This window comes from Callorhinus ursinus, unplaced genomic scaffold (assembly GCF_003265705.2).
Source record: "Callorhinus ursinus isolate GAN/ISIS: 27379988/994484 unplaced genomic scaffold, GSC_fseal_2.0 scaffold39, whole genome shotgun sequence".
Classification (NCBI taxonomy): Eukaryota; Metazoa; Chordata; class Mammalia; order Carnivora; family Otariidae; genus Callorhinus; species Callorhinus ursinus.
Window position 1 is genome coordinate 7,932,368 of NW_027397101.1, and position 14,432 is coordinate 7,946,799.

General features: G+C 37.5%; 1 protein-coding gene across 6 annotated transcripts in view; it reads left to right on the plus strand.

Annotated features, from left to right (window-relative positions):
• The window catches only part of IL33 (interleukin 33), a 42,940-nt gene that overhangs the window by 17,410 nt on the left and 11,098 nt on the right, over window positions 1-14,432 (plus strand). For 4 of the 6 annotated variants that reach the window (XM_025887922.2, XM_073880745.1, XM_025887924.2 and 1 more), the window contains one exon: window positions 12,309-12,416. In XM_025887922.2, coding sequence (XP_025743707.1) covers window positions 12,320-12,416 — 97 coding nt within the window. In that variant the 5' untranslated portion in view covers window positions 12,309-12,319. Of the gene's footprint in view, window positions 1-9,695; window positions 9,829-12,308; window positions 12,417-14,432 lie in introns of all 6 variants that reach the window. The other 2 variants (XM_073880743.1, XM_073880742.1) reach the window with 1 other exon arrangement.

Genomic DNA, 14,432 nt, shown 5'->3' on the forward strand with positions numbered 1-14,432 from the left:
ACCTCAAGATATTAAAATCAGGTGTTTTATATGTCATTCTTGATTGTTCTAATACATACACCAACTTTGCAGGTTGATTTCTGCTGTCTGTTCCTTCTGTGGTTCTCACCATGGTACCTAGTATTCCTGTGTATTTTATAAATTTTGACTGCAAACTACTCATTTGCCCTGGAAATTTTTCTGTGTAAATGAATACTTTGTGGCTTGGGCTGCAGCTGAGTTCAAGATAAGACTTGTGTTTGCCTTTCCCATTTTTCTTGAGACATTACCAACCTAAAACCATTCTATATTTAACTTTCTATTTCAGACTTTTGGAAACACACAGGTAGTGTGATTTCAGACTGCAAACCCATACGAGGTCTGACTTTTCATGAGGAGAGAAATCTTCAGAAGAATGGTTTTCTTTCTATCCAGTGCCAGAGTTGAGTTAAACAAACTTCCTAGTGGTGCCCTTCTGCAAGTGAGGTTTATTTATCTCAATCACCCTTACACTGCAAGCGCAGCCCTTTGGGTGTTCAGGTTTAAGCCATGCATTATTAGAATCCCCATGTTAGGTATATCCTGGGCTTTATTTGGGGCCCTGTATTTCACGTAGTTGTCTACCCTGTCTCTAGCATTTGGCAGACAACTTTAGGAAAAAGCCAAGATTCCTTGCCTCCCAGTATTTTGAACACTAACTTTCCCTCTAGTTCAACAATGAGTTTGAAAAGACTTTTTTAAATATTTCTTTCAAGATTTTAGTTCTTTTTGTCAGAAGGACTTGTCATGGTAACTAATCCACCATTATGCTGAAAACAAAGTCTCTAATTAACTTTATAATGAGCAAATATTAAAATTTAAACATAAAACCATATTTGTATTAATAAATTAATAAATTACTGATTTTTAAAAATCTCTTGGGGTTCTTTGCAATATTTCTTTTTCAGACAAGGTTTCTACTCCTGACAAAGTTTTGAAAATTCCCTCTTCTAACCTTAAACTGCAGTGATTTCTTATGATGCTGCTAAATCTACTCACCAACTAGACAACCAATGATGGCATATGAACTGGGCTTTAGTCTCACTCTCCCTTTACAGGGTTAAATAATCCAAATGGCAGGGATTTAGGCCATATTCTCAAAACTTTAATTTGTTTTCTTATAGCAAAACTTTTTTGACCAAGTAAACTTTAAGCAGAAACCAAGTATGGACAAGGAGTTTCTGCTCTGGATGTGGGGGATAGGCAGGAAGATCTGAAACCCAAGAGGTTTAGATTCCTCCACCCCTTTCTAGAGCACCTCATGAATTCTGAAAATATTTGCTTCAGGTTTTAGCCATGGACCCCCGGGGAAGTTACTTGATCTTTCTGTGCCCCAGTTTTCTCATATAAAATAGGGGAAATAATAGTACCTCCCTGACAAAATTGTTGTGATGATTGAAGGAGTTAAATATACAAAGCACTTAGTACAGTACTTGGCACATAGTAAATACTATATAAAGGTAAATTTTTAAAAACACAGAACTTTTATTTTAACTCTGCATAGTTCTACTGAATTTTTTATGCTCCACTGAATTTTTCCTTAATCCATAGTTTGTATATTACTTGTCCAGTTTTACTTAAAAAAATTGTAAGTGAAAGAAAAAAATTATCTCAACTTTAAACTTCAGAATTAAACTAAAACCAAAGACCTGTTTGTTCCATGTTGTTTCTTTCTCATATATTGCTTTCCTCTAGCACTTAAAAGTTTCCCAATATAATTACAAACTCTGTAGACTTTCTTTTTCTTTGTCATTTTGCCCTAAGACAGAATGTAGCCAAGTCCATGGTTTACCTGGATTTCAGATCTGCCTTTGCCTAAGACATGACTCCAGGTTACTTAATTCCCCCCTTGTCTAACCCTGTCATCCTATCTGCTGTGAGGTAGTGAAAGGAGAGGAGAGGGGCACAGGGCTGAGGCAGAGCTTGTGCATTTTTCTGAGAATGATATCTTTTGTGGGGCAAGGCTGGTGCAGCTGCTAGTATTGAAGTAGCAGGCCCAGGGAAAGTGGAAAGAAGGAGCTGAAGTGGGAGCCTGTATAGGAGCACAAGAAAGAGTCAAAGGGATAGGAAGACGCTGGCTTTCATGCAACCTCTTCATTTTTGAGATGAGGAAACTAAGACTGAAAGAGCTTAAGAGCCCTGGAGGGAGGAAGCAAACCTTGAGTCTAAGCTTGGGAAAGGAGGTCATTCCACCTATGCTTCTTCAAAAATCATTAAAAATTTGGTTCAACACATAGCTAGGTGTCCAAAGTATGTGAGGCATGGGGAGGCGCACCGGAGGGGAATAAAACAACACACTGAACTGAACAATTCGAAATGTCTGGTCACACTAAAACCACAGGGCCATTGGCCAAACAGAAAGTCAGCTTCTTTAAATGATTTAGAAAGAATATTGACCCAGGAACAGGAAGACCTGAGTTCTATTAGCTGAGTCATATAAAACTGTCATTTTGTAGTAATGCCAATTCCACAGTGCTCAATCCATAGTTTCAGCTCTACCACTCGGTAGGGCATTTGGACAGGGCCTCCACATCTGTTCTGTGAGTAATACCTGCCTTACTTAGTATGTAGGGATTTTGCAAGGACAGACCCAAAGTACACCATATTTACTGGGTGCCTGCTATCAGTGATTGCTTGGCAAACAAAGATGACTAAGGTACAACCCTTGTTCCCAAGAAGCTAGCAGTCTAGCAGAGGAGAGAGGAAATTGAGTATACTTGGATGTGATAAGCAAGTAAGAAAAGAAGCAATAAATTCTGCTTGATTGTGGGTAGTTAGGGAAACAAAGTCATTCAAATTGGGCTCTAAGGGTTAAATAGGAGTTTCCCAGACAAAGAGGAAAAGCTTGAGCAAAAGCATGGAGGTGTGCAAGTGTGTGGTGAATTGAGTAACAGTAAGCAGTCCAGTGGGTACAAAATGAACAGTGGGGGGGAGGCAGTGTTGTGTTACATTAGAAAGGTTGAAGGGGCAGGTAGTGCCAGTGAATAAAAATGACTGGGTAAGAATGAGTCCAGGAAAACTGTGGGAAAGCATAGACATACTTTATAAATATTAAGTGAAAAACAAAAAAAAAGTTTTCCTAAAAACTCATAACATCCCTACCCTCCTCTCACAGGGGTTTGGCTTGAGTCACACATTGATTTGCCAAATTTCTTTGTAGTGCTTCCTCTCTCTGGGAGAAATGTTTTCCCTGGGTCCAGGTAAGAGGCATGTAGAAACTTTCAGAGTGTCAGAGACTCAGGGACAGGAAGTGATTCAGTTTGAGTAAGGACAATGCTATCTCATTGTTCCCCAAACTTCAACCTCCTTTTCTTCCACATCACTTTTTCTGATCTCCCCCAAGAAAGAAGTGAAACCAGTATACCCAAGGGAACAGAAGGTAATGTGATCACTCTCCCATCTCACCCTCTCTGTCCTGCTCCCCTATAAAATCTCCCAGAATGAAGTCATATAGTGTTGCCGAGCTTAGTCATATTCCCCATTTCCTCTCCCTCCTACAGGCCAGGACAAGTTTGGGGACACTCTCTCCTTCCCGTAATTTTCTAGGACCCAACAATGGGTTTGTATAATTGCACCATACCTTCATAGATCCTCTGCCGATGCAAGAGCATGTAAGCTTGACAAGGTGAGGAATGGACCCTCAGGTCCATGATTTTAATTACACCTCATTCTAACAATGGTTCCCATGGAATAAGGGAAAGAACCAGATGGATTTGAGTTCAGATCCTAGCTTTGCTACTTACTAAGACATTTATTTAATCTCTCAATCTCTATTTCCTTATTTCTAAAATGAAGGCAATCATACTCAAATACCACGATCATGGTGACAATTAGAGATAGTATATATAAAGCATCTGGCCCACAGAAGATGACCAAGACACTGTAACTGCCATCACCATTATCATCATCATCACCACCACCACCATTAAGAGCTTGAATTAATGCAGACTCCTTGATGATTTCATTCCTTCCCTCTTACTGCCCTCTATCTGTTCCTCATATGGCAGCCAGAGCACTCTTTTAAAAACAAAACCCAAATCACATCCCATATTACTTAAAACCCTTCCTTGGCTTCCCACTGCATTTTGAATAAAATCTAAGCTCCTTCCTCTGGCCTCCGCGGCCCAGCCCTACCTGGCTTCTGTCCCCTTCCATCACCAACCCGTTACATTATACTCTCCTCATTGCCCACTGTGTTCCAGCCACACTAGCCTGCTCAACTCCTTAAATACTACAAGTTCTGTCAGGGCCCTTGCCCTTACGGTTTTCTCTGTCCAGAAGGCACCCTCTGTCCCCTCTCCTCCATAGATTCTTCACACCCTTGGAGTACAGCATAAATGCCATCTTCTGTGACCACACTACTTTAGTACTACTCTTTATCTTCTTTACCAGCCTAGTTCTTATTTATCATTGTTTATAAATGAATTATTTGTGTGATTATTTGCTCAATATCTATCTCCCCAAAGAAAGTAAATTCTGGGAGGGCAGGAGAAAGTTTGTTTTGTTCACTACTATACCCCTGCACCTAGCCCAGCACTAGACAAGTGTTTGAGTTATTACTGTTACCATTACTAGGCAGCACTCTGCTGTAGTACAGATAGGTGCAAATCCAGCATCATTTGGGACCTTGGGATCTTAGGATGGCAGAATTTCCTTACAATGATTACTAGGTATCTTTCTTTTCAAAGCATTTAATTACTTTCTAGGGCATCAAATATTTTATATTCCAAGTTTTCCATAATTAACATGTATTTTAATAAAAATTTCTTATAAACTCTGCATGTTAACAACAAGCCTCCTCACAGGAAATCAATCTAATTAAGTGAATTTACTTTAAAATTCACAATAAGGAAAAAAAGACCAACAGGCTTAACATGATAAAGGGTATTGGTATTTTAAAAGAGGGAAATTGCTAATCAAAGGGCATTGCCTGACATATGAGAGGTGGTTAGTGATTCAGTAGATGATTTTCCAGTTGATCAGATGTAGATAGTAAGACAAAGTGAAATGAAAATTTTCATGCAGTGTCCCATGAATACTTTGATGCCTTAGAAAGTAATTAATGCTGTTGGAATACATTGTCCCTGACAAGTTATGGACACGTGATATTTGTTGAATATAAGTTTCTGGAAGCCTCCTCAGGGCAGAGAAAAACAAGCACATTGCAACTTTGGAAATGACTACGCTTCATACATTTTTTGTTGTTGCTCAGATGTGAATCACCAACTAATGAATTTCTATGTAAAAAATTATTTCTTGATAGATTAAAATCTTCTTTCAAGTTGTTTGGGGTTTTTTGTTTTTTGTAATTTAAATATGTAACATTTCATCTGGAATGTCCTCTCCCTCCTTTTTTCTTGAAAAGCTTCTATTTCTTTTTATCATCTAAAATGTGGCTTTCGGGCACCTGGGTGGCTCAGTTGGTTAAGTGACTGCCTTCGGCTCAGGTCATGATCCCGGAGTCCTGGGATCGAGTCCCACATCGGGCTCCCTGCTCAGCAGGGAGCCTGCTTCTCCCTCTGACCCTCCCCCCTCTCATGTACTCTCTCTCTCTCTCATTCTCGCTCTCTCAAATAAATAAATAAATCTTTAAAAAAAAAATGTGGCTTTCCCCTGGTGACACCACTATTCTCAAAATCCACCCCTTTTCTTGTGTGCCCATTTCCGAGGGCCAACAGAGAAGTGGCACATTTCTCATTTTCTACATATGTTAATTTCTTTCCATTCAGGTTGACAGGGACCCTGATGTCCTTTTCTGGTTGATGTTGCCTCTGTTGATGTCACCCTTGGTGACTCCAGTGCCTGTTTTCATGACTCTTTAATACTCTTCCACAGCCCACCCACAAAACCTCATCCTGACAACCATTATCATCAGAACTTTTCTACCTCCAAGATAGAGAACATTGGAATTCCTTGGTTTACAAACAACCTCATCTTTCTACTTCTCCTACTCCCATTTTTTTAACCTTTTTAAAGTCATTTTTTAAATTGTGGTAAGATTTATCATTTTAACCATTTTATGTGTGTAGTGCAGTGGTATGGAGTACATTCATATTATTGAGTAACCATTACCACAACCCATGTCCAAACACTTTTCATCTTCTAAAACTGAAACTTGATATCCACAAACAGTAGTTTCCCATTCCTTATAAATTCTTTTTTTACATTCTCCAAGGAACTACTTACCCTCAAAAATTAAAACTCATACTTCTTTCTCTCAATTTCTATAACTCTTCTCACAACCTACTTTATGAAGATTCAGGTCATTTTTACAAGACTATCAAGTTCATGTCCCTTAAAACTTCACATCTCACCCATTCTCTTGCTCTTCCTCCTCTTCTAAAGAAGTACGCGTCCTCCTTTTCAAAGCCAACCCCTCCACTAGTATTCTTTTTCCTCTCTCTGTCTCCTCTGGGACTTTATTATATCAGTTTTCTCCATTTCTTCTCTCTTTTCATTTTCTTTTTCTCTCTACATTGAAACAAGCCCAAGACTGCCATATACCAATAAAAAAAATCAATAATAACAATAAAAACATGTATTAAGTTCTCACTATGTGCCAGCTACTGTGCCAACAGTTTAAAATATACCCTCTCATATAATTCTTGTCATGAACCACTGAGTTCAAATTATTATAAAGAAAATTATTATGAGGAAACTAAGAGCTTAGAAATATCAAGTAACTTGTCCAAGATTCTCTAACTCTTAAGCAGCATCTTCCCTTCTCCATGGTACTGTCAAAATAGAATTTTCTCTTTGTTTCCCTTTCATTAATGTATTTCTTGAAAAAGTCTTAGTTCCTCCTCCACACTGTGCAATCCACTGCAGTTTCTTGGAGATTCCCATGCTTACTGGACTCTCTCCAAGGTCTCTAATCTCCATCTGGGTCTACTAGTGCTCATCAACCCAATGTTCCTTTTTGAGATGGTTTTCTCTCTTAGACTTCATAATATATTAACTCTTCTTTTTTCTGGTTCTCTTTCTGGTCTTCTTTGCTAATTCCTTATCTTCTCCTACCCCTTAAATGTAAGATTCCCTATAGTTCCATTTAGACGTAGCCTGCTCTTCCTGTTCTACACTCAGCTGAGACAATCTCATTTGTTCCTACATCATCAATTCTCATGCTGAAATCCACTTGTAGTGAATCCAGATTGCTAACTCTGGCCTCCCCGACCCACCCACAACCTAATACCAGCTCAGTGCTGAAAGTTCCATATTTGTTCCTCATTTATCTCAAATTCCATCTGCCCCACATCAGACTCATTATCTGTACCTGAAAATGGACTCTTCACCTGAGTTTCCTACCCTGAACACCTGACAGCCCTCTCAGTTCCCTTCACCTCCTCACTTCCCCAGTCCAGAGCTGATACAAACACATCCAAAAGAGCTGTGGAGGCTCTGTGATGGACACAATCCTGAACCAAGAGTGCAACTTGGGTTCTAATCCTGATTCAGCCACAAAGGAGCTAAGTGACTTAGCGGAGCTGGAACAAGGACTCTCTGAAATGCTTGCAGCACTCACCACCTTCATCCCCTCCTTACTGGCCTCACTAACATTGCCCTAGTCCCTGCCCTCACTGCTTTTTCCTGGGCTATTTTAATTTGCCTCCTGACTGGGCTTTGTTTCCTATCTTTCTCTTCTTTCATTCTTTCAGATGATCTTTCACACAACCATAAAATTACATTCACAAAACACATTTTTTATAATACTTCTCACTTGCTTAAAAAACTTTTAAAAGATTCCTGTTGGCTACAGGATAAAATTCCAACTCCTTGTTGCTGCATTCACAGCCCTTTGCCTGCTAGTCCCAACATAACATATGAAACTTCACTTTGTCTAAATTGGATTACATGTGTGGTTGAGATAAGCACTGGAGTGGAAAAAAATCCTATTCCTTATATACTAAATGTAATAGTGGATCAAAGATTTAGGTTTTAAGTAGTATACAATTTTAGAAAATGGTGTGATAAATTTATTTATAATTTTAGAGGAGGGGAGGTTTTTTGAAGCAGGACACAAAATCCAGAAATTCTAAAACAATAATTAAATTTGACCACATGAGATTTGAAAATGTATGTATGGCCAAAAAAAATGCCATTAATAGTCTAAAGATAAATGGTACTGGGGAAAATTTTTCAACACATGTCACAGATAACACATGTTTCATTTCTTACTTTACAAAGAATTCATATAAATCAATATTTTATAGAAATTGACAACAAATACATTGTTTAAAAGATGCTTAATTTCACTAAATAAATAAAATTCAAAACCATGAGATATTTTCCACTCCTTAGAAAGGCAATTTTTAAAAAATTTTTATTTATTTAAAGTGCAGTTAGTTAACATACAGTATAATATTAGTTTCAAGTGTACAATACAGTGGTTCAACACTTCCATACATCACTCTGTTCTTTTCATAACAAATGCCATCCTTAATCCCCACCACCTATTTCACCCATCCCCCCACCCACCTCCCCTCTGGTAGGTAACCATAATTTGTTCTCTAGAGTTAAGAGTATGTTTCTTGGTTTGCCTCCCTCTTTTTTTTCCCTTTGCTCATTTGTTTTGTTTCTTAAATTCCACTAGAAAGGCAAACATTTTAAAGGTGATGACACCCATTGCTGCTAAGGCAATGGTGAAAAGAGCATTCACCTGGATCACTGAAAAAACTATAAACCAATACAAACTTTTAGAAATTCAATGGGGTAATATCTCATCAACATGTAAGATGCACAAACCCTTTGATTCAGCAATCTTGCTACTAGGAATTTGTGCTACCAATGAACATACAAAAGTTAACCAAGAATTACAACACACACACACACACACACACACACACACACACACACTCACATGTCAATTGCAACACTGGTGATATTAGAAAAGAAGAAAAGAAAGAAAAAAAACAGAAACAGCCAAAGTGTTAATCAATAAGAGTGCCTGGGTGGCTCAGTTGGTTAAGCGACTGCCTTCGGCTCAGGTCATGATCCTGGAGTCCCGGGATCGAGTCCCACATTGGGCTCCCTGCTCAGCAGGGAGTCTGCTTCTCCCTCTGACCCTCTTCCCTCTCGTGCTCTCTATCTCTCATTCTCTCTCTCTCAAATAAATAAATAAAATCTTTAAAAAAAAGTGTTAATCAATAAAAGATTTGTTATGGTATACTTACATGATTGAAAGCTATTTATAATGCTTCCTGTAAAAGAATATTTCTGACATTAATTGGAAAATCAAAAAAGCAGCTTACAAAATAATACTTGCAGTAGATTCTATTTTTATGAAAAAATATATATGCATAGTATTTCTGTATTGGAAAAAGAATGTCAGGATATATAGCTTATATATGCTTTCTTATCATTTATCCATTTTCTGAGTGCACATCCATCATTTTTATAATCAGAAAAAAATTACCTAAAGTTTTCAACTTCCCAATAGAAAAGAGAAAGGCAATGAAAGTCTGTGCCCTTGTATGCTCTACATTGAGCAATAAACAATACCTAGAGTCCATGTCATAGAGGTTTCATAAAAATTAATGATTAACTGAGTATAACTCACTGAAAGTGCTGCAGTTAAAATAATCTTAAAGCTCTGTTTAGGATTTGGCTGTGGGATAATATATACTCCCACTCATTCTAACCCATTCAACTAGTGCTACTTGCATTGCCTCATTCATCAGACACTGCCACCCAATGTTGCTTAATCCAAGTGCATATATATAAGTAGAGTTGGAATATAGCATCAGCCACTACCAAATGCTGACGACAAGAAACTTCATTATTTGAGACCAGCCCTTCACGTTTATAACTAAGGTAAGGTATCATAACCAGTGTGCAAGAATATTTGCCTATATTATTGGGAAAAGCAGCATGAAAGAACCAGTGATTTTTATATTGCTATATATTCTGAAATATTTCTGACTTAAAAATATGAGAAGAGTAAATTTTAAGTCTGAAAAGAGTGATTGTATTTTTTAAAGCAAAAGATTTGTAGACTGTTTAAAGAAAATGCTTTGTTTTTTAGAATAGGATTTAAAAATATTTCCTGACTATGCTTTTTTTTTTTCTGACTATGCTTTTGACTTATCATTTGATTCTTAAAAAGCAGCTGACTTTCTCTGTGTCAATCACTCCATTGTAAATGTGGTATTTCAGTTTCTTATCTATGTTGCTTAAATCAGAAAGCTAATTTTGGTTTAGAGCAGAGTTCCTCCAAGTATGTTATCTCAGATTAGTCCATGATAATAGATAGTCCTTGTTAATAAAGGTGTTAATAGAGGTAGTGGGGGAAGTTACAAGATCAAATAATTACCAAAAATAATTAAACAAAAGTACCCATGAATCTTCAATGAAGGACTGTCAACATCTTTACTACGCTAATGTGGTTCTGACTTCACAAGAGGTGGAATATAGATAGGAATATTTCCCAGATTTATTTGAAAATGCAACAGTTTGTTGCGGGGGGGGGGAGTAAATGTCCATCCAGGAGAACTTTTTTTTCTGGGACATAAGGATCTTTGGATAAAAAAGAAAACAAACAAACAAAAAACAATCCAGCATTACAATTTTCATGTTATCAGTAAAGTGTTACCTGCATACCTACTGTGTACAGGGTATTATTTGAATGATTTCCTGAAAATTTAAAATTTAACTACAGTAAGATTACCTAACTGCACATGTTATGATTACATATCAACCACCATATTTAGAAATTTATTATTTCTAAAGAAGTTGGACAACTGCCCAAATTCCCAGTTCTGATTATTTTCTTCCTACATTGGAGGAAGGAGAGAGGAGACACCGTGCAGAAGCTCTGGCATAAAGATGGAAATCAGGAGACTAGATTCTGGTCCCAGTTTTGCTTTTGTGATCCTGGGCAAGGCACTTTCTTTCAGTCTTAGCTAACTCATCCATAGATTCAGAGGCTCAGGAAAATGATATCTAAGGTTCTCTGCTTCTAAGTGTTCTTCTACCATTGAAGATTTTTGCTCATGAAGCCAGTTGTAAATAGGATGGCTGTGTGTAAGATTCTAGTTCTATCTAAATAAGAAAATTTGGAATTTCAGTCTATTCAAGGTTGTTCAGAAACAAAAATAAAGTTGCATGAAGTTTATCTTTCACGGAGTCCTCTAATGTAGTAACTCAATGCTCATCCCTTACCCTGCTAAGAGGGCCGATTCATATAAAGTTTGTAAGAGATTTAAATAGTAACCACCCTGGGAATACACTGAATTTTTTTTTAATCTAGGAAAAAGAGGGCAAGGCTTAATACAAGTAGAAGTAACTATTAATAGAATTTCAAACATGTAAGGGGAGGATTTAAGGCTGGAGAAGTCCTGCTCCCTCCACAAATCAAAGCACCACTACTTTACCTTGATGATGAAGCCAGGTTATGGTACCCTACTAAATGAATACAGGGCTTTCTGCAATTTATAAGAGAAAAGGCATATTCTTTCAGTAAGGTACTCTGACCCATCTTGACACTCAAGGCATAGCATCCATTGATGATCCTTGCTTAAATCAAGTATTACACTGGGGGCTACAAGATTGTTATTTTTCTAATTCTACCATTCCTTCTGTAATGAATAAATCTCTTGTTCATTCATTCTTGAGGAATGCTATGGACTGGTGGGTTTCTTTTTGCATGAAATGTTTTATAGTGAATTACCATCATTATTCTTTCTGATGCTCAAATTGTGCCAAATTTGGCCAGTGAGAAACCCTTTAAGGGGGACTCCTATGTCCTTTTGACACAAACTCACAAGTTTTTGAATGACTGCTTTCTGGCATAACTGAATATTTCATATTCACTTCCACATTCTCAGCCCAGACCTAGAGAGTCCTGGTTCTTTTTAGAGGAAAAAGTATTTAGAACCTAAGATACGGGCACACTGATAGTGCTGACTCAGATTTAACATTACAGAGATTTTTCCCTTGGCCTCTTATATTTTATATTTGTATCTCCTTTCCACTGCAATCAAAATCCTATAATATCAATATATCTACTTATTTGCTCTATCCTATAATATAGTAAAAACATTTCAGAATCCTAATATCAATAATACTACCACCAATAAACCCACTAAGTAAAGTTTAAGATTTCTTGTAGTTCTTTTTGTCCTCTGACTATATTTCAATATGGATATATTTTCAGAAAACTATATTCAAATTTTACTGAAATAATTATTTTCTTTATGTGGCTATGTTATTAATGCTATTTTGAGTTAGCCACAGTTGTTTCTGTTTATTTTCAAGTTGAAACAATTGAACTAATGCTACATTTTAAGCCACAGAAGCCTGAAAAATGAAGACTAAAATGAAGTATTCAGCCACCAAAATCTCCCCAGCAAAGATGAAGAGTTCAGCAAGCAAGGCTTTGGTAAAATCTCCCAAGCTGAGAAGTAAGGACTTAAGAAATTCTGATTGTTTTACACACTATTTTTATCTGTTATCAAATTCTTATTATTCTGATGTTCATACATGCTATCTTTCCAAAAGCTACTAAGACTATAAGAGCTGAAATTAAAAGGGATAGCTCATAAGTTTGTAATACAGCAGAATTTGGCTTTAAACAGACTATACATAGCCAACTTTTGCTTATTTGATACATCGCAGGACAAGAATGGCTTGAGTAATTTAAACCTGCTAATAGTGATAAACATACATAGTCCTTCATATCAATCCCTTCTTATCCACACCTCTTTCCAACTAGTCCCAAATTCTTTTTCCTAGACTAACAAAATTTTAATCTGATCTTCTTTAATTCAATATTTATTGTATATATAATATACAACTTTGATGTATCAAGCTGTGGTCTTGACTTGCAACTTCTGATAAAGGAAAGATTAATAAGTGAAGATATTTGAATAATCCATGCCCCAAATAAAATAGAATTGATCAAATGATGCTCAAGTCTGTCCAATTGCAAACTCAAAAGAATCTGGCATAAATTGAAGGGTAAAGAAAGTCAGGCAGTAGCCATAGCTCTAAGATGAAAGGGCTATATCTTTGATTCTGAAAATTATCCTGGGGGCACTTGGGCGGTTCATTTGGTTAAGTGTCTGACTCTTGGTTTCCACTCAGGTCATGATCTTTGGGTTGTGAGATTGAGCCCCACAACAGTCTCCATGCTCAGTGGGGAGTCTGCTTGAGATTCTCTCCCTCTGACCCTTCCCCCACTGGAGAGCATGTATGTGCCCCTGTGCTCTCTTTCTCTCTCTTATAAATAAATACATCTTTAAAAAAATTATCCTAGGAAAAAAATTATGCATATTTATACTCACATTTTTTTCCATACAAAAGAGGTAACACAGAAGAAAGTTAATAGAACCCTGGCCAGACTGGAGAGAAAATAGATGAGGAATGATGGTAGGGACAGGTGTACCTTTGTCCTTTGTTCTCCTCTCCATTTCCCTGAACATCTTTAAGGCTAGAAGATAAAGCAGTGTTAAAGAATATCATTTTCTCTTTTCCCTGGGGCTGTGGCCCACCCATGCTGGTTTTAGTAACCAGGGAAAACATTAATTTGACTGTGGCTTCTGAATGGCCAGAAAATCACAGTTAAGTTAGTCCTTTTGTGTCTGAGTCAAAATGCTCTGTGTAGAAACAGTGACTCCGTGGAACTGACTCTGTGTCTTCAAATTCCCTCCTAATAAATTCCCTCTGCCCCTCCCCCCCAGCTTGTGCATACCCACTCTCTCTCTTAAAAAAAAAGGATGTGTTTTCTTTGTACCCCAGGAGTTGTGGCCCCTTCATAGTTACTGGCGTGAGGGAGTAGGCTGGAGTTTATGCCAGAATTGCTAGCATTGATGCAAAAATTAAAATGTAACCCCTCCTTTAAGGGTGCAGTGGCCCTAACAGCTCATTTATACCATTTAAAGAAACAGTGATAAAGATAATCCCCAAACCATTTATATGGCTTTGGAATATAGCACATTATTTTTATTGTCTCTTAGCAGATCTTCTTTTCCTATGATATTGGCTCAGTTTAACACTAAGATTGTCATTATTTATACACTCTTGGTCAAAATTTCAACAGATACCTATAAAGTGTGTGGCAGGTATTTCTCAAAATTCGAGGTGCAAGCAAAGTCATATCTTATTTTTCTTGATAAACTGTTCTGAGCCACCAAGCAACAAAGCCAGAAAGCTTGTTTTAGTTCCTTCTCCTCCTTTGGGTTAGCAAGTTCTGACACAGTCACAAAGCCACAAAACTCAATATCCACCCACTAGAGATATACATACAGTGAGGTTCCATATGAGTCAGCACCAGAGTATTTTACCTCTACCACAGACAAGATACAGGACTTGATGAACTAGAGAAAAGCCTCTCCTTAAACTCATTCCCTTCCCAGTTTCCAGGAAGCTACTCCCAGAGTCAGGCCATTTTCCTCTGCTACTTCCTCCCCCTACATCCA